At 42.7% G+C, this 24868-nt stretch overlaps 1 protein-coding gene across 5 annotated transcripts in view; it reads left to right on the top strand.

The window, feature by feature from the left end:
- Positions 1–24868, top strand: part of LOC144689807 (tetratricopeptide repeat protein 7A-like) — a 324990-nt gene that overhangs the window by 101941 nt on the left and 198181 nt on the right. For all 5 annotated transcript variants that reach the window (XM_078557204.1, XM_078557205.1, XM_078557206.1 and 2 more), the window contains one exon: positions 9373–9456. In XM_078557204.1, coding sequence (XP_078413330.1) covers positions 9373–9456 — 84 coding nt within the window. The remainder of the gene's footprint in view (positions 1–9372; positions 9457–24868) is intronic.

Here is a 24868-nt window from a genome sequence, read left to right on the forward strand (position 1 = left end):
TCACATTTGCTTCTTTTGCAAATCACTTTAAATCTGTGCCCTCTCGTTCTTGATGCTTTTACAAGTGGGAACAGCCTCTCCCTTTCTACTCTGTCCAGCCCCCTCATGATTTTGAATATCTCTGTCAAATCTCCTCTTAGCCGCCTTCTCTCCAAGGAGAACAGTCCCAACCTCGCCAACCTAACTTTTAACCGAAGTTTCACATCCCTGGAACTATTCTTGTAAGCCTCTTCTGCACTCTGTCCATTGTGTTTATATCCTTCCTATAGTGTGGCGCCCAGTACTGTACACAATACTCCAGCTGAGGTCCAATGAGTGTCTTATATAAATTCAGCATGACCTCCTTGCTCTTGTACTCTATGCTCCTATTAATAAAGGCCAGGATACTATATGCTTTATTAACTGCTTTCTCCACCTGTCCTGCCACCTTCAATGATCTATGCACTTGTGCGCCTAGGTCTTTCTGCTCCTGCACCCCCTTCAAAATTTCTTCCCTTATTTTATATTGTCTGTCCATGTTCTTCCTACCAAAATACAACACCTCACACTTCTCCACATTGAACTTCATCTGCCACCTATCTGCCCACACCACCAACTTGTCTATGTCCTTTTGAAGTTCCACACCATCCTCCTTGCAGTTTACAACACTCCCAAGCTTCATATCATCCACAAACTTTGAAATTGTTCTCTGCACACCAAGATCTAGATCATTAATATATATCAGAACATGTGTGAGTAGTTTCCTCAATTGCCAGTAAACTTTAGCGACCCAAAAGCTGATTTTCCAAACCTGGTTTATTAAGTTTTTAATTATCATTTGTCCTTCATTGCTTGGTACAGTCATGCCATAACAAGACATCTAGTTGACAGTTAAGTTGTCAAACATGTAGTATATCTTCAAAGCAATCCCTTGTTAGCCACATGTTAACAGGAACTAATCTCCTGAATCTGTTGGGGGGGGGGTGGGGTTGGGGACAGTTGGGGCTGAAAACATGTCATTTTAATAAAGAGTCATGTGTTGATTTTGAAAGTCTTTGAAAGAACTTTGAAAGTAAGCGAGCAAAAATAAAATAATGCATATTCATTAAACAGCTATTGAAAATGTGTTAATTTCTAATACTTTAAGGACCATCACACCTCTACATTAGCCAAATTACATAAAATTACACAGAAATGACAGCACAGAAGTAGGCCATTTGGACCAGCTGGTCCATGTGGTGTTATGTTTCACATGAGACTCCTCCCACCCTAATTTATCTAACCCAATCTGCTTACCCTTCTATTCCTTCCTCCCTTATGTACTTATCTAGCTTCCCTCCCTATAAATGCTGTCAGGCCAATTACCTTTTTCCTGAAGCTGGCACCTCTCTAGAGCTTGCAGGGTTCTCAAGGGCTTCCAGCCTCATAATTGAATTTCCAACCATTGACTGTCTGTTTCCTTTTGTGCCTCTGTTAAACTTGGAAGTGAGCGGGTTAGGATCTAGTTTGAGATTTACAAAAATTTTACATCTCTCTTGTCCTCAACTCTTAAGCTTCCACTTAAGTGCCTCTATGCTTTTTGTCTCAACTACTCAATGGGCAGAATCTTCTGGTCGGCGTGTGGGGGGTGGGCCCTGCACGCCGATGCGTGAAATGACGTGCGGTGATATCGGGCGTGCGTCCAGACGTCACCGCGCGTCATTCTCATCTTCCATTTGGCTGGCGGGCGCACACCGGAGTTGGCTGTGCGCCTGCCGAACTGTCAAAGGCCTGTTAAGGCCATTAATAGCCTAATTAAATCAATTGTCAGGGCTGCCCGTCCAACCTTAAGGTTGGTGGGCAGGCGAAGAGCTGAGGCGGCCTCCGCATTGCTCATGAAACATCATCCACGGGCAGGATGAGGTTTCTTGAAGGGTTTATAGCTTAAGTAAAATTTATTAAAATTCATAAACATGTCCCAGCTCATGTGACACTTGCACATGAGAGGACGTGTCTGAATAATTAAAAAAAAAATATTTAACATCTTTTGCACTGAACTTAATCTCCCTGAGGCACGGAGCTGCCTCAGGGAGATTTCTGCGCTCTTTGGCGTGCATGTGTGAAAGAGCGCAGGCCCCGACTCTCTCTCCCATCCCCTGCCCGCACAGGTAGCACTGAGCGCTTCCGGGTGCGCGCCATGCTGGGTGGGCCTTAATTGGCCCGCCTACATAAAATGGCGGCGTGCAGCCGATCGCGGACGGCGATCACCTCCGCACCTGCCTGCGCCGCTCCTGATCGGCCCGCCCGACGGGGAGAAAATTCTCCCCCATGTGATAGCAAGGTTCACGTTGTCAGCACACTCTGGGTAAAGAAGTTTCTCCAGAATTCTTTAGTTGATTTATTTGTGGCTAGCTTATATCTATGACCAGCATCTGTGGAGTGGGAAACAATGTTAGTGTTTCAGGTCAATGATCGACCTAAAATGTTTGCTTCTCTCTCCACATCTGACCTGCTGAGTATTTCCAGCGGTTTCTGTTTTCATTCAGATTTCCAACCTTGGCAGCATTTTGCTTTTGTGTTGTTATGACCCCTAGTTTTGAACTCCATCACATGTGGAAACGTCTCTATGTCTACCCTAACACTTTGCAATTTTAAAGAACTCTATCAGGTCACCCCCCTTCTCTTTTCCAGTGCAAAGAACCCCAACCTGTTTCAGTATTTCCTAATAGTTTAAACAGTACTTCCCAAGTGTTCTCCCAATTTGACCCCATTTTAATGCCTCAGACTTCGTGTGATCCCAGAATAAAAATTTGGGGGAGAGTTGTTAAAATGGGGAAGGGTAGGCTTCAGTTGTTGAGCTGGAGTGGAAGAGGGGTAGTGGGGTGCGGTAGTGGGGGGGGGGCTTCAGTAATTGAGCAGGGAGGGTTTAGTTTTTGACGGGAGGCTGAGGTGTGGGGGGAGTGGGGTGGGGGTTGGTGATGGGGGAATTGAGTGTGGGGGGGATTTGAAAAAGGCAACGTAGCTCCAAATAAAACCAAACACCTACCTATTCACAGGCATTTCTTTTTGCAGCAGCAGCAATTGGGCCTCAGAAAGTAATCAATTAGTTTACCCACCTGCAAAAAATAAATGTAAGCATTTGAAGGGGCCTCATAGCTGTCAGAAATCAGTCTCCATGGCAGCCATTGTTCATGATGCACAGTTTGGGAAACCCTAGGTTATAACCTCTCAATTCTGGTGTTATTTGCCTTGTAAATATCGATCAACTATTAATTTGGCCACCAAGTTTTCATTTATCAAATGTTTTTGAGTTGTGTGGGGGGCAGCAAACATGAATTTCTACTAATAAAAAGCAACAACTCTACAACACTGGAAAGCTGAAAACGCTCAGCGAGTCAAGTGGCAAATGCAAGAAATGGCTCTGAAGAAGGGGCCCAACCTGAAACAACAACCTATCTTCTCTTCACATTTGCAGACTTACCTGCAATGTGTTTCTAGCATGTTTGCAAATTTATATTGTCCTTCAGTTATTACCTCATTTCTTGATAGGAGAGAGGGAAGAATTGACTGAAAACATAAATGCTTTTTGATGCGACAAAAAGATATGATTCCAATTCCATTGCTCACATGGAGCTTATTGTCATGCATATATCTGTTGACTCAGAATCTGAACTGTGGTCCATGTAACCATATAGCATTAGGACAAAGGGTAGGTGGAATGATTGTTACAGCAGCCTAGTGAAGTTCGTTTGGAAGGAAGGGGATAGAGCCAACAGGACTTCTGGAGATTGAAGAAATATAGAGTTGACGAGGGCCTTGCTGGTGGAAATTGCTGGAAGACTCAAGCTGAGTTGTATGATTTTTGATAGGCACTGAAAGTTTAGGCCTGGCATGGCAGGGAAAAGTGAGCCTGCTGGAGAGCTGGGAGTAACTTTGGACTTGTTTGTGTAATGCTGGACATCTGCCAGAAGTGCAGCACGCAGTGAAAGGAGTAGTAAGATATATACCAATTGCATTAGTTAATTAATGCAAAAATACCTTTTCTTTAGTTTGGTGTATTAGTTACCTGTTAAGTAAAGTTTGGTCTATGTTGATTTTAGTTAATTTGTTACAGTAAAAGTCTTAATATGTGAAATCTTATCCTTCAGTTATTCCCATCAGTTGCTGGGAAATTCATCTCTTTTTAAAAGTTATTGGACTCTACAGGGATTGTAGTAACAATTAATTCTTTAATCTTGTACCCTAGTTATAAAATCCAAATTTCTTTTTTCTGTTTCTTTTTAATTGCTTCACCTGCTCTTGCATTTTCAGAGAATTGTGGTTAGTCCCTAGACCCGAAAGACCCCAGGTTGAATCTCCCATTTATGCTGAAATAGCTGGTCAGAGCTAAGATAGTGATGAGGGTGCTACAATTTTTCTTTGACTACCTGAGCTTGCCGGGTGAAAATAAGCCTGGGTTCATACTCCTGGTCACTGTATCTTGACCTCTACGTGAAGTGGAGGTGTGTTTAATTATTATACGCTTGCAGTTGAAAAGCCTGATGACATACCTACACTGTATATACTTATATATTTATGTAAAAGTTCAATTTTTGAGACCAGTTTTTTCAGCCAAATGTCCCGGGGTGACTTACATGGGTAATGTTTTAGAGGGGTTGACGTGTGCTTGATTTGGGCCCAAAAAACCATCGCAATGAAATGAAGTAAAAACCAAAAATGCTAAAGAATTCTTATAAATTCTCTAACATTTATTTATTTTATGAGCTACAAACTATATACATCTCATCCAACACAATATAAATATATACCATTGCGAAATAACTACACATTTCACCTTGAAATCCTTTGAAATTAAGCTGATCATCACCTGAGTCACCAAACGGTTCATTCCAGTAGCTTGGCTGTATAACATCATCATATGTATCTTCCTTGTCTCCATCATTCTGTTGGTTACCAGGGGTAGAATTTAGCCCTTGTCGGGCGGGCTTGGCGGGGGTGGGCGGGGGCTGTCGGGAAGCTGACCGCTGCCCACGATAGGGGCCGGAAGGTGATTTCATGCTGGCGGGCCAATTAAGGCTCGCCCAGTGTGAAACACGAGTGGCAGTGCTCAGCGTTGCCTGTGCAGGCGGAGGGAGAAGGTGAGCGGGGCGAGCACGAACTTTGCGCATGCACGTGAGTGCACCGTTGAGAATCTCCCTGAGGCACAAAACTGCCTCAGGGAGATGAAGAGTTGTTTTAAAAAAAAAATTAAGAAAATAAAAATGTAATAAAACATGTCCCCTCAGTGACTCTGTCACATGAACAGGGACATGTCATTAATTACATTTTTAAACTTGTATTTTATTTTTATTTGCTTTAGGAAACCTCATCCCGCCCATAGGTGAGGTTTCCTAAAAAGTGCAAAGGCTGCTTGGCCTTTTCGCCTGCCCGCCAAATGTAAGGTTGGATGGGCAGCGAAAAATTTCTTTCAATAACCTTGTTAATGGCCCTAACAGGCCTTTTCATTGTTGGTGACTGCGCTGCCGACTCTGGCGCGTGCCCGCTGACCGAAATATCGTGTGACTGTGCGTTGACTTTGGGACACTCGCCCGACGTCAACTCGCATCATTTTACGCTCGAGCAGGCCGGGCACGTGCCTGCCCGCCGGGCTAACACCTTTTGTCTCAGGTTGCAGTTGGTGATGTTTGCAGTCAACTGGGAGATACACAGTTGAGAGGTGGGGCTGTTGTCAGTTTGTAGGGTGTGGAGTGTGATCTAATTGGGACTGTGGGATTTCAGACAAGTACATGGGGAATTTTTGATGTCCTGTGTCAGTGGGAGCGCCTCATTTGCTGTCTGCTGGTGATGTTCTTTGGGGCAGATATTTTCACACAGACATCAGGAGGTTCAATACATGCTAGGACAGAAAACCACTTGAGCTGTGTTGGTCTCAACATCCTAGAAATAATCCTCATAGCTTCCTGGAGATGGATATCTACCATGATTGTGTGGCAGCTCCTGAACCAGGTTGAGCAGCAGTACTCTGCTGTTGGCTAGACCAAGAGTAAAACAGTGTGTAGTATATTGGTTCTGCTGCCCCAGGTGGTATCCAGCAGTTTCTACATAAGATTCACTCTCGTCTTGATCTTTGGCTCCAATGTCCTGGAGGCGTTGCCATGCACAGTCAAGAATGACGCCAAGACATTTTGGCATTGGGTTGTGGGTGAGTGGTGAGCCACAGAATTGGAGATGAAGTTCCTTCGAGTTGTTCAGATGAAAGGCTGAAACCACAATCTTGGTAGTGTTTGTCAAAGTCTTCATTTTTTGAAGTAGGTTTCCAGAGAACATAGATCTTCAGTGAGTGTTTCTCAGTGTCCTGAATATCTTTAGTCTGGGAAACCAGGGCCAAGTCATCATCATATGTGAAGAGCTGTGACTTTGTGGGAGGGAGGTCAATGTCAGGACCTGCTCAGAGCAGTTGCGGCCTGTATGAAAACCTGCATGTTGTGGAGACATTGCTGCTCCCAGGGTAGGACTCGGTCTGTTTAACAGGAGCATTCCAGGACCTTGTAGGTTACTGAGAGCAGGGCAATGGGCTAAAGCTGTGTGCGTCGTTGAGTGGCTTTCCTGGTTTGGCCATTATCTTGGATTTGTGCCAGATGTTTGGAATAGTGCCTGTTCTGTGGATGTTGGTAAACAGCTTTCCTAGCCACTTCCTTCCGTATGTTTGGATGTTCTTCAGGAATTCTGGGTAAATCGTGTTGATTCCTGCTGCTTTGCCTGACTTGTTTGCTGTCAATGCGCTGTCTACTTCCTCTTGTGGTTAAGGGCTTGTCTGCTCTGGGACAGTCTTGAGAAACTGCACCAGGACAGTTTTCTACTGTCTGCTCATCTTCCCGGCTGGCCGGGAGCTTGGAGTTTATGATACTCAAAACTTAAGTATCATAAGTAAGTGAATATTACCATTTTGCCGATGTTTTTTAACCCATTCTGCCACTTTTCTCTCCAGGTGAGGCCCCTTGCTCTGTATACCTCAGCTGGTGCATTTATTCTTTGGCATCTTTTCTAGTTGTTGGGTATCTTTTTCAAGCCTCTAATTATTTTCTATGAAACATTAAACCAGGGGTCAAAATAGCTTTTTTTCCAAGGGCTGTTTTTGAGAAGGAAAGCTACCTAGCTTGAGGGCTTCTTTTTGATTGTCTGGGCTACTTTATTGTCTTTGGTAACTCCTTTTTCATTTTCACTAATAACTTTATTAGGTGATGCCAATTTAAACACGGCAAGCTCCCACAAGCAAAAAATTGAAAATGACCAGATATTCCGTTTTTGGGATGTTGCTCCTTGGTGAGGAGGAGGGAAACAAACTTGGAGGGAACTTGGCAATGCCACTATCCTTTCATCTATATTTAATCCTAGCTCTGGTTTATGGGAGAGATACTCCCCTTTCCCTCTGCTGGCTTGAAGGATATTACATGGAATAATATTTGAACAGTCTTAAATCCAGTTCTCATTGAGCTTCGCCAGGTTTACAAATATAGTCCCAGATTGCCAACCTCAATCTGACAGGCCAAGTGAATGGCTGGTGTGCAAAATGGAAAGATCACATTGTGCCAATAGATAGTCATCTTCATTTGGGTCAGGGTAGCCCCTACTCCACTTACCTAAAAATTTGTTTATTGATGGATAGGTTTTCCTGTCTTTGGCCCATTCTACGGATTTTCCATGACCACTGAAAGCATTAGCGTTATGGACGTTTTTTTAGTGGCTATTAAAGCATTGGCAAAATGCTGTGAAACAAACTTGAGTATTTCAGAAGTAATTGAAGCAACATCTCCGGCACGGTGTTGTAGCATCCCAGACGACTTCCGTCTTGTCTGCCATGCAGCATCCCAGAATCTCACAACCTGCTCTATTGACATCTTACTGTCGTCTTCTGCAATTGAGAAGAGAAGCTTCCAAAATGGAATGCTCCACCTTCCAAGGGAGTTATTTGGCTAGTGATGGGAAGAGAAGCTAACCTCGCGCCATCTACCCCAACCTGCTTTTGAACAGGTGACACCGAAATGAAGCGTTCCCCCCCGCCGCCTCCCCCCGAGAAGAAATCTGAAGGCTGAAGCAGCCGGGCCCAGTTCTCCTAATAAGCCGTCTGCCCCAAGGTTGGGGTAGCAAAATTCCTTTCCTAATGAGTCCCTCACCTCTAAGTGCCAGACCTGAATGTTGTAATTAGCCATGACACCCTGTGCACAACTTACACACAAGATCGACTGGTGTATTAAATCAAAATTGAAGTTGATAGAACCAAGGTAGTTTTATAAGTGGAAAAAATTGCATGGAGCTACATGTAACATGGTGAGAACATAACCTGACCAATCTGTACTCCGTGCCTCATTACTGGGTTTCCTGCAGCCTGCTCCATTCTGATCATCCAGCAGCTGGTCAAAGCAATTGGTGACGCTGCAGCCGAAAGTCTCCTGCATGGTGGCAGTGGGACTGGCTAAAGTAACTGCATCTCGATGTCTAATCCCAGGTTCCCTCCCACCGTTGCTGCTCCTCCAATCATAGATTCTGTCTCTGGAGGTGCAGCAAGAGCAGAAGGGAGGGAACCTGTGATTGGAGGAGCTGCAATTGGCGGGAAGATGGTTTCTCCTGTCCTCCTTTGGTAACCAAAGCTTTTGTTCCTTCCTGGGATGTCAGGTCACCTTGGCTTGGGGGTAACCTGCACGTGTGATCAAAGACAATGAGCATTGGGAGGCCATGGGCAAAACCGTGGATGAGTCTTGATCCTGCCCTCATCTGCCGATCACACATGCAGTTTCTGGCAAGGATCATTGAATAGTAATCATGAACAGATAACTTGTCTAATTTAATTAACCCCCTGAACAAGAGTCACTGAGGGCAGTTTAGTGGCTTTAGGTTCATATGGAGCGTGAACACCAGCATGGACCAGTGCAGTCAAATAGCCTGCTTCTGTGCTGTATTTGCTTAGTAATTTTAGCCTAGCTCCAATTCTACATTCACAATTTCCTAATCTAGCAGGTAAAGAAGAGTTTGAGAGAACTCCCACTAGATGGCATAATTATAATTTGAAACAAAGAGTGACCTTTACATTGCTGAACTAACACAAATTTAGTGTCCGATTAGCAAGTATTATGAGAAATACTCTGAAGATTTGATAATGTATATTGGTCAAATAGGATGCATAGTATTCTTAAACAAAAACAAAAATTGCTGGAAAAACTCAGCAGGTCTGACAGCATCTGTGGAGAGAAGGACAGAGTTAACGTTTCGAGTTCAGATGACTCCTCTTCAGAACTAAAGAGAAGTAGATATAGTATTCTATATATTCTATATAGTCATAGTATTCTTGTTAATCCACTTAGTTTAATGGTTTATTTACCAAACATACATCTCATATTGAAATGTTTCTTTTCTCAGTGTTTGGAGAGAGGGATGAAGTTTGCATTCGATGAATTCCACCTGTGGTATCAATTAGCACTTTCACTGGTGGCTTGTGGCAAGGTAAGATCTCTAATTGCCATACCATTGTCATTGTATTGATGCAACATTGGGACATTATATGTGGCCGGAGTAGATTTTTTAATATATTTCTCAGAAATTCTTTTCTGAAGGACTTTTGTCATCCTGGAGTTTTTTTTGTGTATTTAAAGTTAAAGAACAATTCTTTGACCAAGTTATAATTTCTCTCATTTTCTCTCTCAAGTTGGCGCACGCACATTTCACCATATGCAAACACACAAAATTTGCATATTGGCTAACCAGGGACTAGTTTTTAATTTTAGTACAGGAAGTTGGGAATTAACATTGCTCTTCCTGATGAAATCTTGGAAACTGTAGCAGAAAATTACTTTCTTTAACCCTTCCAAACTGTCCAAAGCTGTCCTATAAAAGCGGCACCTTTTAACCATCAAAGCTGTATTTTAAATCATAACAATTTGTGTAAACCAGTGACATTGCATGATGGATGCCTAATCTAACAAATGAAGCCACTGAAAGTAACTCACCTTCGGTACCATACATTATTGGTACACTCTATATTTCCCTATTATTGTTGGTATTTATGTATGTGTTAGTTACATAATGTATAACATACGGCATAGTACACAAACATTTTTATTACTGCCCTATATATTTAGGGCGTTAGTGGACTAATGGGTGTACATGATGCTATTAGTATCAGCTGCTGTAGTGTAGTGCCCAGTCTACACATTTGTTAATCTGTACATGACGTTTTACTGTGTAGTAAGCCTCTTGTGGCTTACTCAGAATTCCATTACAGGCGTGATTTAGTTTTTGTGTGCAAAAGAGCTTACTGGTGATTGTTAATTTGAATCAACTTGTTTGACTTGAAATAGTATTTTAGACTTACCTTCACGACATTCAGCATTGTCTTATATAGCTCTAAGATCACTTCTCTGTCACATCCTTTCTAAAAAGCAGAGTTTCGCCAGTCTTTTCTCATATCTCAGATCTCTGATACTCACAAAGTCAGTCTTTATTACAATTCATCTACTCCGTACAGCATTTACCATGCTCATGGTATTGCATAGTGATGAGACTTCAAAATAACTTGTAAATATTCTTTGATGAGTTGGATTTTATGCTATTTTCAAGGAAGTGAGTAATGGGATGGAGGAAAGGTCCATGTGGTCGCTGAAAGGATTTGGAAAGGAGTTTGTGAGAGAATTGCTTGGAGACCATCAGGGATTTCTTTTTAGTTTCCGGAAAATATGTTTTCTTCACCTACTTTAGATGGGTAGTCCCTCGCAAATACATCTGTGCATATAACACATTTAAATTATTACAGTACAATAATTGAAGTGGAGTGCAGGACAACTCTTCTTCCATTTAACATCCCTGTAATGCTGACATAACATTGTTAGAGCTGCTTATGTCAGTGTCCTGTAACTTGTGTGGTAATTTTTAATAAGATAGAGGAAAAGTGAAGACTTTTTGTAAGTAAATTTTTAAAATCATAGAATGAGCAACTGCAGTACTCCAGTTTGTTTTTAAAATTGATTAAATTATGCCAAAAAGCATTCTGGTTTCCTCTGAACAATTTTCCTGAACTCTCGTGACCCATTTTTATACATTGCTTCTCTGAACATATGTTACACCAAGGACCCAGTGTTTGACAGACTGCCCAGATGGATTGGTTGCACACCGCAATAGGACATTTATACAAACATTTGCCTGGAGATTGTTAATGTTGCTCGGCTCAGACTGCTCATGCATTTTTTTCTAGATTTAAACTATTGGTGTACAATAGGATTACAAGAAAAGGATAAAAGGAAGCTGAAGTGTTTGCTTTCAGTAATAAACTTTCATATCTGTGCAAATTGATTTAACTACGGGTATTCTTCAATTGATGGCAAACGTAGAGGCTGAGGGTGGGAGGGAAGGAAGAGGAGAGGCAAAGATGAGGAGGGAGGGAAAGAGTGAGGGAGGGTGGGAGGGAGCGAAGGAAGGAATCACACATTTGCCTCATGGGGGAGAAAAATCTCTTTTGCTTGCTGAGCTAATGTGAGATTCCTTCCTTCACTCTCTCCTTCCCTCCCTCTTTCCCCCCCTCCTCTCCTCTTCCTTGCCTCCCCTCTTGCTTCCTTTCCTCCCACCCTGAGCTTCTTTCCAAAAGTATCCCTTTGAGAGTCTGCAATGTGTTAATGCACCTTAAAGGCAGAAGATGGACAACTTAGCTACAAGTTTTATTTCAAATAATAGAACCTTACTACAGCACACTATTTGATCCAAATTGTGTATTTGACGTAATTACTTATTTTTGTCAGAAGGTTAACTTTTTATTTTGCAGTGACAGCATAAACTGGCATTTTAAAACCCTACTCTTAGGATTTGATAAAACAATTCTGAATGAACAACATGTAAAAATTGTGTGTGTTCTCAGCAAGGTTTAAGTTTTGATCTGACTGTAATGATTAAGGTCATCCTTTTCAGTGGTTTCCCTGGTAAGACATCCTGTAACAAGAGAAGGAGAAGAAGAAAAATGAATTTCCAATCTCTCAGTACTAAGCACTGGGACAACAGAGACCTCCTGCAATTATAAAATAGCTTTATAAGAGGGAGGAGAGAGATATTAATTGCTGGACAGTTTTAGTGAGGAATTGTTGTTGCAAAAGTCCTGTTAGTCATTTTAAAAAATGCCACATAGGTTTCTGCTTTAGTTTTGTGGTTATCCATGCAGTCTGTCAAACACTGGGTCCTTGGTGTAACATATATTCAGAGAAGCAATGTATAAAAATGGGTCACGAGAGTTCAGGAACATTGTTCGGAGGAAACCAGAATGCTTTTTGGCATAATTTAATCAATTTTAAAAACAAATTGGAGTACTGCAGTTGCTCATTCTATGATTTTAAAATTTTACTTACAAAATGTCTTCACTTTTCCTCTATCTTATTAAAACTTACCACACAAGTTACAGACACCAACATTAGTACAGAAATCTGCCCCAGTTCGTTCTTGTTACAGAATTACAATTGCTGTTTTTAAAAAAATTTATTTCTTTTGGACTGCACCAACATTCAATACAGTGAAATTCACTGGCTGTGTCCTGTCTGATTCCTGCTTCATAATGCTTGTCCTTTTTTACCACTGTTGCTTAATTTCCAATAGATCCAATTCTTTTCCTACATTCGCTTCCTACCTACTGTTATTATTTTTATTTATTTTACTCTGTTTCCAACAACATCTTTATGTATTATTTTTTGGCTGCATGGACGTATTTCCCTGTGGTTTCTCCCCAAGTTAGCAGTGAGGTAGAAATTGCCAGACTACCTGCAGTAACTGATTGCAACAAAGTTTTCTTTTGATGGAATTGCAATATGGTTTTATTGTCACAGAAAATCATTTCCTCAGGACTGAAGTCATTTTGGTCATTTTGTCTGTTAAAGAATGGGAAGGGAAGGGAAAGAAGGGAACATGTTAAACTGAAATGAGTGAGATGGGGAAGTAGGGATTGCATTAAGCTGAAGAGGGCAGTGAGGGAAAGGGAAGGGACAGGGAGAGGAAGGGGAGGAGTCATGCTAAATTGATGAAAGAAGCATGTTAAACTGAAGGGGTGGAGAAGGGAAAGGTGGGTGTACTAAACTGAAGGGAAAGGGGTGCCATGAACTGAAAGGAACAGTAGAAATCCACTGTAAAATAAAGCTAGATAAATGAGCATCAGGTGAGAACAGGATGGAGTTAGCCATGGCTGAATAACTCGCCAGTACAGTGTCTAGCCTTGACATGAAGAATAGCCACTTGAGTGAGCAAATGAAAGGCTGTTTCTAGCAACACAAAAACAGAATTACCTGGAAAAACTCAGCAGGTCTGGCAGCATCGGTGGAGAAGAAATCAGTTAACGTTTCGAGTCCTCATGACCCTTCGGCAGAACTGAGTATAGTTAGGAGAAAGGTTATATTTCACCTTTCTCCTAACTATACTCAGTTCTGCCGAAGGGTCATGAGGACTCGAAACGTTAACTGATTTCTTCTCCACCGATGCTGCCAGACCTGCTGAGTTTTTTCAGGTAATTCTGTTTTTGTTTTGGATTTCCAGCATCCGCAGTAGCTTTTAGCTTTTTGTTTTTATCTCTGTGTTTCTAGCAACAGTTGAATTATATCTGAGCAATAGCTGATGCCTTCAAAAGGAGAAAATTGGGACTAATGGTAACTTGTATTCCCTTTCCTGACATACAACACAATTGATTATATAGTGTTACCATTTTTTCATAAAAGCGTCAAGAAACATTGAATACAATTTCTTCTTTGTTGCACTCTGATTCACTATGGAAATACAGAAAGTTGACTTTTATTTGTAAATGATGGAAAGTGAAATGGAAAATGCATTCCCATGGGGAGGAAATCCAGCTGATTGTGTGAGTTTGTTAAATTTGATCAGCCACTGGAATAAATTATTAATAATTTCAGGTTTGTTTTATTTATTGAATCTACCTAACCAACCCATTGAAATTTATAAACTTTGTTTGAGGGCTGTGTTTGCTGCCAACGCTGCGCATGTGCAGTTGTATGCTGATGGTAGACCCAGGTTAGTGGCCGCCATCTTTATAGGGGGCAGTGTGCAGCAGAGCGTACATGTAGCTGCCATCTTTATAGGGGGCAGTGTGCAGCAGAGCACACTCGTAGCTGCCATCTTTATAGGGGTTAATGTGCGGCAGAGCGCACTCGTAACTGCCATCTTTATAGGGGTTAATGTGCGGCAGAGCGCATGCACGGCCGCTATCTTTATAGGGGGCAAAGTTCAGCAGGACTCATTCACGGTCATCACACTCCTTGGTAGCAGGAGGACAGAATTTTGTGAATTTCTATTCTGGACTGACAATGATGAATTTTGGAAACATCTTTTACAGGGGGTTAGAAGGGAAGGATTTGTAGACAGGAAAGTTAAATCTTTTTCTTGTGGGATATTTTACTGCAGTCATGTTGGCCAGTGTTTCTAAACTCTGTCTCACTATCCCAGTAATGTAAGTGGATTGTAGGTTGCTGTGAGTGTTAGACTATATCGCCTCTCCTCATCCTTCCCCCTTCTGCCACTCTAGAATAAAAGGGACAGTGGCAATGTAGATATGGGATTGGCTGAACAACGGGAACGGAGGGTAGTGGTTATTGGATGTTTTACGGGCTGCAGGAAGACTTGTAGTGGAGTTCCCCAGCAGTTAGTGTTAGGATCCTTGCTTTTCCTGATATATATTAATGACCTAGACCTTGGTGTACAGGGCACAATGTCAAAGTTTGCGGGTGATGCAAAACTTGTAAGAATTGTGAACCATGAGGTCGATAGTGTAGAACTCCAAAAGGATATAGATAAGTTGGTGGAATGAGCAGACAGGTAGCAAATGAAGTTTAGTACAGAGAAGTGTGTGGTGATTGATTTTGGTAGGAAGAACATGGAGAGATAATATAAAATAAAAGGTACAACTTGGGGGGAGGAACAGAGGGACCTGGGTGTATATGTACATAAATCATTGAAGATGGCAGGAGAGCTTGAGAGAGCAGTTAATAAAGTATACAGTATCCTGGGCTTTATTAATAGGGGCAGAGAGTACAAGAGCAGGGAAGTTACATTGAATTTATATAAGTCACTAGTTGGCCTCAGTTGGAGTATTGCACCCTGTTCTGGGCACGGCATTTTAGGAAGGATATGAAGGTATTAGAGAGGGTGCAGAAGAGGTTCACGAGCATGACTCCAGGGATGAGGAACTTCAGTTACGAAGATGGATTGGAGAAGTTAGGACTGCTTTCCTTAGAGGAAAGAAGATTGAGAGGCAATTTGATAGAAGCATTCAAAATCATGAGGGAACTGGACAGGCTAGATGGGGAGATACTGTTCTCACTCCTGAAAGGGTCGAGAACAAGAGAGCACAGATTTAAAGCAATTAGCAAAAGAAACAAAAGTAATATGAGGAGAAACTTTTTTATACAGCAAGTCGTTAGAGCTTGGAATGCACTGTCTGAGAGTCTGGTGGAGGCAGGTTCAGTTGAAGCATTCAAAAGGGAATTAGGATGTTATCTGAAAGTGAAGTATGTGCAGGGTTACGAGGAGAAGGCAGGGGTTTAGTTCTAGGGGCGTTGCTCATTTGAAGAGCTGGTGCAGACATATGGGCCAAATGGCCTCTTTCTGTGCCGTAACAATTTTGTGTTTCTGGGTTCCAACAGTGACGTCATTGGATTTCCATACATGTGTGGACCAGTGCGCATGCATGTGAGTATTGGCAGCCATTATGCGTGGCCATATTGCATTGGCAGGAGACAGTGTTGTTTGAACAGTTAGAGATATTTAATCCAATAAAGTGAACTAGGATTGCATGCTGGCTTGAAGTATTAGCATACTGCTAATTGTGTAACCATGACAATGTTTATAAGCACATTTACCAAAATGACCAGCAACTTTATTTTACCCAGTGAACATTTGCCCTCAAATAATATCTTTCTACTTTAACTAGCAGCCAAGAGACTGGTCTGAAAATGCTTCCTGAACGCTGACCTAATTTCTGTCTTGACTTGCTATGAATTAATGATATTAGCTCTGTGGTAGTTTAAAGATGACTGTGCACCTTGGGTCTTGCCACATAATGAATTGCCCAGAAGTTTGCCATCAGCTGTTGCAGTTGATTAGCCTTCGTACAGAAACAGTTAATAGGTAATTAAGTAAATATTGGGGAATTAAGCAAAGATAATTCATTACTTTCCATAATTATTAATATACAAAGTGATTTTTCCTGATTATAGAACTTCACTGTACAGAGTTTATCATTCTTGTGTCTCCCCTCTGAAAGAACTACCCTTTTCCAAAACCTATTTACATTTTTCTTTTCAAATATTTATCCACTTTTGAAACATGCTATCATGGACACTGCTTCCACAGTTGTAGGGCATTTCATGTACTAACTATTCTGCATGATAACCTTTCTCCTACTCTCTCTCCCTTCATTCTTTTAGTAATCACTATAAATGCAAGAGGCTGCCTAGTACTCGGCAGTGGAGAAGTGCTGTCTGGAGCCCAGGTGTAGGTCTGGATAGGCCTAGATTTTTCTGCTTCAAGTTATTTGTTCTTTACATCATCAAATGGACTGAAGCCTTTCCCCATAGGAGCCCCAACTACTCTGTGCACAATGCAATTTCTGGTCGGTGGGATCAGCGATAGAGGAAAGACGAGCAATTAATTTAAATATTTTGGAAGCATGCAGGATGTTGATGCATGTCATGCCAGTATGAAGTTGTGGCCAAGGTTACTCAGTCATAATAAATATCCGGCAGGTTACGAAAAGTGCTCAGTAACATGCACTTTTATGCATTTTAGATTTTTTTGGTGCTCTTCTTGCTGACCGTTTGGTCCTCATGTGCCTTTGCCAATTGTTCAAATTAACTTGGCCATTGGAAATTTCCATCAGTTGGTTCGTAATAGAAATCCCTCTATATAATGGCCCAAATCTTCAGATTAAAAAAATCCATTTATCTTCCTCCGATTTTTCTGGGCAATCTTCCGATGGAGGATCCTTCCAAACTCACTCAGCGCAGGAAACCTCGGAGACATTGGTGAAGGGAATCCTTGCAGAAGCCACATACACTTTTTATGGCACTAGCTGCCATAATCTGGTAGGTGAAGAGTGTAAATGCCCTGGAGCTGCTCTGGACAGTGACAGAGAGAAGGTAAGGGGATAGGGTGAATGAGTTAAGTGGGTAAAGGGGTAGGTTCGGTGAGTCAGTCAGTGAGTTAAGTTGGTAGTGGGGCAGGATGGGTGAGGTAAGGGGGTAGGAAGGCAGGTGGATGAGGTGGCAGCTGGGTAAGGTGGTGAGGTTGGGTATGGGGAATTGGGAAGACACGGGGAAGACAGGTGTCAGTTGGGGTGGGGGGGGGATGTCGGGAAAGTTAGGTGGCGGGGCTAGTCAGGTTGGGTCAGGGCTAGAGGCGAATGTCAGGGTGGTAGTCAGGGGCTCAGCGTGGCTGGTCAGTGTGAGTGATTGGGGGAGCAGTTGTATAGTTACCCAGGAGTTAGACTAGAATTTTTCTGTCTTAACATTTCCTGAGTAAGTATTCAGGTAAGTAAGTTGAAGCCATCCAAAGCCTCCAACTCTAATTCAGATGGAGACTTTTTTGGAGGATCCTGGGGAGCAGGGGAATTGCCCATTGAAAGTTCAAACTTCCCGGCCAATTCCCACAGAGTCAGTGCTTTGGGATTCCCAAGGGGTCCTGTAGCGCATCTTGGTGGAGGGTATGTCCTGTCAATGATCTGGAGACCAGACGATCTGGGCCATTGTGATTTGAAGAAGAGGACAACATGCAGAGATGGGTATAGTTGCATGATAAATGCTCTGAAGCCTGCCCACATCAGTAGATGAAGGTGAATATTCTTCACTTTGGCAGCCAGTTAGTGCATAGAATCATAGAATGAGACAGCACAGAAGGAGGCCATTTGCCTATCGTACCTATACTAGCTCTTTGAAAGAGCTATCCAGTTAGTTCCATTCCCATTGTTTGTTACCCATAGCTCTGAAAATTTCACCCCTACAGGCATTTATCCGATTTCATTTTAAAAGTGACTATTGAATCTACTACTGTCCTTTCGGGCAGTGCATTGCAGATTATAACAACTCTTTGTGTACTGTAATTTTTTTCCCGTTATGTTGCCTATGGTTCTTTTGCCACTAAGTCTTTGTTTTCTGGTTCATTGAGCTATAGAAGCTTGCAGCACATTGGGCACATCATGCCAGTGCTGGCTCTTTGAAAGAGCATCTCTTAATCCCACATCCTGACATTTTTAACCCTGTAAGTTCCACATCATCAAGTAACTGTCCATATTTTCAAGTGGAGCATTTCAGATCTCGATAACTCTAAAGTGAAAAAAAATTGCCTTCACCTCCCCTTTTAGATTTTTTGTGAATAATTTTAAATCTCCAGCCGCTGGAGGGAATAAACACCAGATGGGAGAATTTTTCCCTCTCTACTCTTTCAACCTCAATTAGGTCACCACTTAATTTTTTCTTTTCCAGGGAGGAAAGTCCTAACTTTACCAAGCACTCAGCAGCTGCAACTTGTGGTGCCTTTAATATAACGAGGTGCCCCAAGGATTGTTATAAGACAAAATTTGACACCGAGCCAAATAAGGAGCTATTAGAGCAGATGATAAGCTTGTTCAAAAAGATAGGTCTTAAGGAGCAATATAAAGGAAAAAAGCACGGTAGAGAAGCAGAGAGGTTTAGGGAGGGAATTCCAGAGCTTAGGGCCTTGCCAGCTGAAGGCACGCCCATCAATACAAACATACATACATACGAAGATATGAACTAGGAGCAGGGGTCGGCCACTTGGCCCTTCCCTGCCATTCAATAAGATCATGGCTGATCTGATTGTAACCTCAGCTCCCTGGGAAGAATTTTCGGGTCGGCGAGCGGGGGCAGGGCCCGCTCGCCGACACGTAAAATGATGCGCGGTGAAGTTGGGCAGGGGTCCGGACGTCACTGCACGTCATTTAGATTGCCAGTTCGGTGGGCGCACAGCCGCACCGAACTGTCAAAGGCCTATTAAGGCCATTAAGAAAGTAATTAAAGTTGTTAAGAATGCCCAGGCGGCCTTCACATTTTTCATGAAACCTCATCCACAGGCGCGATGAGGATTCATGAAGCGTTTATTAATTAAATAAAAATTTTTGACAACATTAATGGACATGCCCCAGCTCATATGACACTTTCACATGAGGGGACATGTTCTTAAATTTTTTTTTTAACCTTTCTTCAATGTTTAATAAGTGAAAGTAAACTCCCTGAGGCACCTTCCAAGTGTGCATCATGCTGGGCGGGCCTTAATTGGCCCACCCACGTAAAATGGCAGCACGGCCCCGATCGGGTTCGTGCCCACTCCCGCACAACCCCTGCCACAGGGAGAAATTTCTGCCCCACATTCCTGCCTACCCCTGATAACCTTTCACCCTCTTGTCAATCAAGAATCTATCTAGCTCAACTTTAAAAATGTTCAAAGATTCTGCTTCCACCGCCTTTTGAGGAAGTGAGTTCCAAAGACTCACGACCCTCTGAGAGAGAAAAATTCTCCTCATCTCTCTGAAATGAGTGACCCCTTATTTTTAAACAGTGACCCCTAGCTCTAGATTCTCCCACACAAGGAAGCATCCTGTCCAAATCCACCCTGTCAAGATCCCTCAGGATCTTAAAGATTTCAATTAAGTCACCTCTTACTCTTCCAAGTTCCAGTGGATACAAGCCTAACCTGTCCAGTCGTTCCTCAAAAGACAACCCGTCCATTCCTGGTATTATTCTAGTAGACCTTCTCTGAACTGCTACTAACGCGTTTACATCCTTCCTTAAATAAGGAGACCAATATTGTACACTGTATTCTAGATGTGGTCTCACTAGTGCCCTGTACAACTGAAGCATAACCTCTACTTTTTATTCAATTCCCTTCACACAATAAGCAATAACATTCTGTTAGCTTTCCTAGTTACTTGCTGTACCCGCAAACTAGCCTTTTGTGGTTCATGCACTAGGACTGCCAGATCCCTCTGCATCTCAGAGCTCTGTAATCTCTCACCATTTAGATAATATGCTTTTTTGTTCTTCCCACCAAAATGGACAATTTCACATTTGCCTACATTATACTCCATTTGCCAGATCTTTGCCCAATCGCTTAATCTATGTATCTTCCTTTGTAGCCTCCTTATGGCCTCTTCACAACTTAATTTCCTACCTATCTTTGTGTAGTAGAGCAATTAAAATTAGGGATGTTTAAGAGACCAGATTAGAGGACCATACATATCTTGGAGGGTTGTGAGATTGGAGGAGATTACAAAAATAGGGAAGGTTGAGGCAATGGAGGCATTGAAAACAATGGTGAACATTTTAAAGTCAAGGCACTGCGTAACTGGGAACCAGTGTAAGTCAACGAGCACAGGGGTGATGGGTGAACAGGACTTGATGCGAGTAAGGGCACAGACAGCAGAGTTTTGGATGACCTCGGGTTTATGGAGGGTAGAACATGGGAGTGAATTGGAATAGTTGAGTCTAGTGGTAACAAAAGCATGGATGAGGGTTTCAGTAGCAGATGAGCTAACGCAGGGACAGAGTCAGGTCACGTTACAGAGGTGGAAATAGACAGTTGTAGTGCAGATATGTGGTTAAAAGCTCAGCTTGGGGTCAAATGTGACACCAAAGTTGTGAACCGTCTGGTTCTGCCTCACAGTTACCAGGGGAGAGGGTGGTTTCAGTGGCTAGGATAACTGAGTTTGTAAGGGAGCTGAGCACAGTAGCTTCAGTCTTCCTCAAATTTAGTTGAAAGAAATTTCTGCTCATCCAGAACTGGATGTCAGACAAGCAGTCTGATCATTTTAAGGCAGTGGAGGAGTCGAGCGAGGTAGTGGAGACATAGAGCCAGGTGTCATCAGCCTACATGTGAAAACTAATGCTCTGTTTTTGGATGATGTCACTGAAGAGCAGCAAGTGGATGAGAGATAGGAGGGTGCATGGATAGATCCTTCAGGACACCAGGGGCCTGCTCGCCAACACTAAAATGACAGGCGGTGACATTGGGCGTGCGTCCCAATGTCACTGAGCGCCATTTAGATTTTCAGTTTGGCGGGCACGCAGCCGACTCGGCAGCGCGCTTGCCGAGCTGTCAAAGGCCTGTTAAGGCCATTTTAAACCTAACTAATTCAATTCAATGAGCTGCCCGTCCAACCTTAATGCTGGCGGGCAAGCGAAGAGCCCAGGCGGCCTTTGCATTTTTCATGAAACTTCATCCACGGGCGGGATTAGGTTTCATGAAGTGTTTTAAGATCTAATAATACTTTTATTCTTTGACATGTCCCAGCTCATGTGATAGTGTCACATGAGAGGGCACGTTTTAAAAGTGTTAAAGACCTTTATTTAAAACTTTAGCACTGAAACAAATCTCCCTGAGGCACCTCCGTGCTTTGGGGAGATCTCTGCGCTCTTTCGCACGCATGCGCGAAGGAGCGCGGGGAACCTCTCAGGGAATTCCCTCCCCGCACAGGGAGCGCTCAGCGCTTCCGGGTGAGCATCACGCTGGGCGGGCCTTAATTGGCCCGACCACGTAAAATGGTGGCACGTCCCCGATCTGGGGCGTTGATCAGGATCGCCCCCGCACAACCACCCCCCCCCCCCCCCCCCCCACAATGGGGGGGGTGGGGGGGAGATTTCTGGCTCAGAGGTAGTGGGGAAGAGAAACCATTGCAGGAGATTCTCTGGCTACAATTGGATAGATAAGAATGGAACCAGGTGAGAGCTGCCCCAACCAGTTGCTTGACAACGGAGAGGTGTCAGATGAGAATGGTGTAGTTAGAAGCCTCAAAAGGTTGAGGGCAAGCCAAGAGGAAAACAAGGGACAGTTTACTTTTGTCATAGTCATATAGGATGTCATTTGTGACTTTGATGAGAGCTGTTTGTGTACTGTGGCAGGGACTGAAACCCGATTCTCCTCATAAGAAATCCCTCATCGCTGCTAACATCCTGGTAAATCTCCTCTGTATCCTTTCTGAGGCCTTTACATCTTTGTTGAATTGTGGTGCCAAGAAATGCCCATATATTCCAGCTGAGATCTAACCAATGGTTTAGAAAGTTCTAGCATCTCTTTATATATACCCTGCATTTTATATTCAATGCCTCTATTTATAAACCCAGAAACCTATTACTTTATTACAATCTGTTCAACTTGCCCTGCCAGCTTTTAAAATATTTTCAAAATTCTGCCATTTATAATTATGGTTACCAACCCTTCTGCCACTTGAAACAGAATTTGCCAGCACTAGCATTGGGGGGTGCGTGGGTTTGATTCCTGATATTCAGCAGCATTTGATGCGGGTGAGGTTAGGTTCCTATAGACTGACACCACTGTGGAGGGGAGCCTGGGGGTTTTGGGAATTGTGGAATGGGAACCGGAGATTTAATAGAGCTGATACCTGGAATATAGAGTTTGTTTCATTGGTGGATTCCTGGAGTATGTCAGGAATGAGGGAAATGGGAGGATATAGAACTGATAGCTATGATGGTTGTGTTATGTGCCAGATATGGCAGCACTGGATTTCTGTCCACCATTGAATGATCCCTGCTGGAAGTGCCCATGAGGATGGCATTGATCACCACCATGATGCTCCCTTCCTCCTGGACTTCCTGCACTCACCAGCACCTCTTACATATGCATAGTTGAGCTAAAGTAAAGCACCTGTAGACTGGTACCACAGCAGCAACTTGACACCTTCAAGAAAAAAATGGAGAGAAATGGCAGAGAAATTTTGAGAAAGGATGAACATTGTGGTCTATTCCTGCACATCTGCTTGCTCAGGCAGCCAATAGTGTAATGACAGCTACAATGGAGTGAGGGCTATGTTAGGCTGCAATCATCTCTGTCATTCAAGCTGAACTGGAAGCCTGATGAGAAGGATGTATTTCTTCTCCTTTAGAACATTCTTTTTTAAGGGCTAACTTTTTATATTTGTTTTAATTCTACAGAAATCAAATGCTGTCCCAATTGAGAGAAAAATCTCTGGTACAAATAACTGTTTACATTTTAAATGTCACCATTAGCTCATTTATAAAAGTCAGACCATTTCAATGAATTATAATTAAATGCTAACAGCCTATTATTTTCTGCCTGCCACTTCTCCCAAACTTTTGGAATATTTTCACTTGAACAGTAAGTGCTGTGATGATGACGTTGTTTGTGAACCTGCTTTCAAACAGTAAGTTCTACTTCCTCAGAGAGCCAATAACTCTATGGTTCAAATTAAATGCTGCGAGGCAAATCATGCCAATTTATACGTCTTCAGTTCAACTGTCTTACGCTGTCAGGCTCAGTAACAGCTCCTTGTTAGCTGATCAGATGGTGTCATCGGTAAAAGAAAAGAGACAGATTCCATGTTACCACGGCGGCTTTCCCAATTCCTGTAACTTTGCAAGGGATTGGTGTATCCCTGAAGAACCATTTTTGTGAATCTCCCACTGAAATTATGGCAAGAAATTTGGAAATTCAAGGTCGGGATGTTAATCATTCCTTTTAGTTTTTTAAAGGGTGGTGACATAAGCTCAATATTGCACTTGAATTTAAAGCTTACCAGAGTAAGGAAGGAGCACCCTGATGACTCAGTGTTAAATCAGTCCTAGTATTGTGCCTGACTTGGCTAATTTCACCCTGGGTGGTGATAGAGGCACTAAAGTTAATTCCAGTGTACCCCCCAGTAGGGATGGAAAAATGATCCAGGCGCCCATTCCCTGATTGCTCTGCAATTATCTCCTCTTTGGAATTTTTGTGGACATAAGATCAGGTCTGCTGTGATATCCCCCAGGCTCCCTGCTCCTGAGCCATAATTGAATCGTGTGCTAACACTTACTGTGCAGTTCTACACATGTTGAGTGGTCATTTGGATGAGGTATGCCAAAGGGAAGGTCTGCTGTTGGTTGTGAGAATTGGCCAGCATGAGTCATCTCCTTTAAGATAGGAAAGAATATTGAAGAAGAGAAACCTAACCAAGAGAAGGAGATATACCAGTTACAGAATGGCTAATCTGGTTCTTTCATACTTAAAAACTTTCTTTCGCTAAATACTTTGCACTGGAAGTGACTTTGTACTGGATGCATGATATCAAAGAGAAATTTGTTTTCATGGTGGTTATTAATGTCAAGTTTTGCATTCTGCATTTTAATTATTTGTTACAATAATGAGGTTTATGAAATTGTTATGTTCGGAACTGCGTCTTTAATTGAAGGTAAAGCGAAGGGGGTCATGTGACCTGTTCTGAAGTCTGCTTAACAATAGGCCTGGGTGATGTGACTGTCAAAGATTAAAGGGAGGCCTGGGTTGTTTGGATGGAAAGAAGGTGTAAGGTGTTCACACTTACAGATAATGGCAGGAGCATCTGTGTTTACAGCGGTTAGACTCGTAGTCTCTGAAGATGTTGAGAATGTTGGGTTGTGAGCACTTATGCTTCAAATTGTTTATTTACTTCCAAGGTAAAAGAGAATTGTGGTCCTAAGCAGATCTAATCAGAATTTCTATCTGGTTGCAAGGCCCGTGTAATTTATGTTGCCATGGAGATGGGTCTTGAGAGGGAAAGGGATTCTAAGATATCCCTGAAACTCTCAGATACAGTTAGTCTGCCAGCATCCAGGAGAAGAGGGAGCAGCTAGAGGCTGAAAGTCTCTACGGTTCATTGCGCAGAAATGCAGATCGGACCTCGCGCTCAGATTGAAAAGACCAAATTTGAAATGAGACTGGGAGATTCACCTAACTTGCGTTAGCGGGGGGAATCGCCAGGAAAAACCCTCACCACAAAATGCCTTTCTGGGGTTAAAAGTTATCAGGCTGAGAAAGGAAAAGAACGGAAGTAAACCCTCAGGAGCTGAGAATCACTTTGAACTGGATCTGGGAAAGTTGAATG

This window comes from Cetorhinus maximus, chromosome 14, assembly GCF_964194155.1.
Source record: "Cetorhinus maximus chromosome 14, sCetMax3.hap1.1, whole genome shotgun sequence".
Lineage (NCBI taxonomy): Eukaryota > Metazoa > Chordata > Chondrichthyes > Lamniformes > Cetorhinidae > Cetorhinus > Cetorhinus maximus.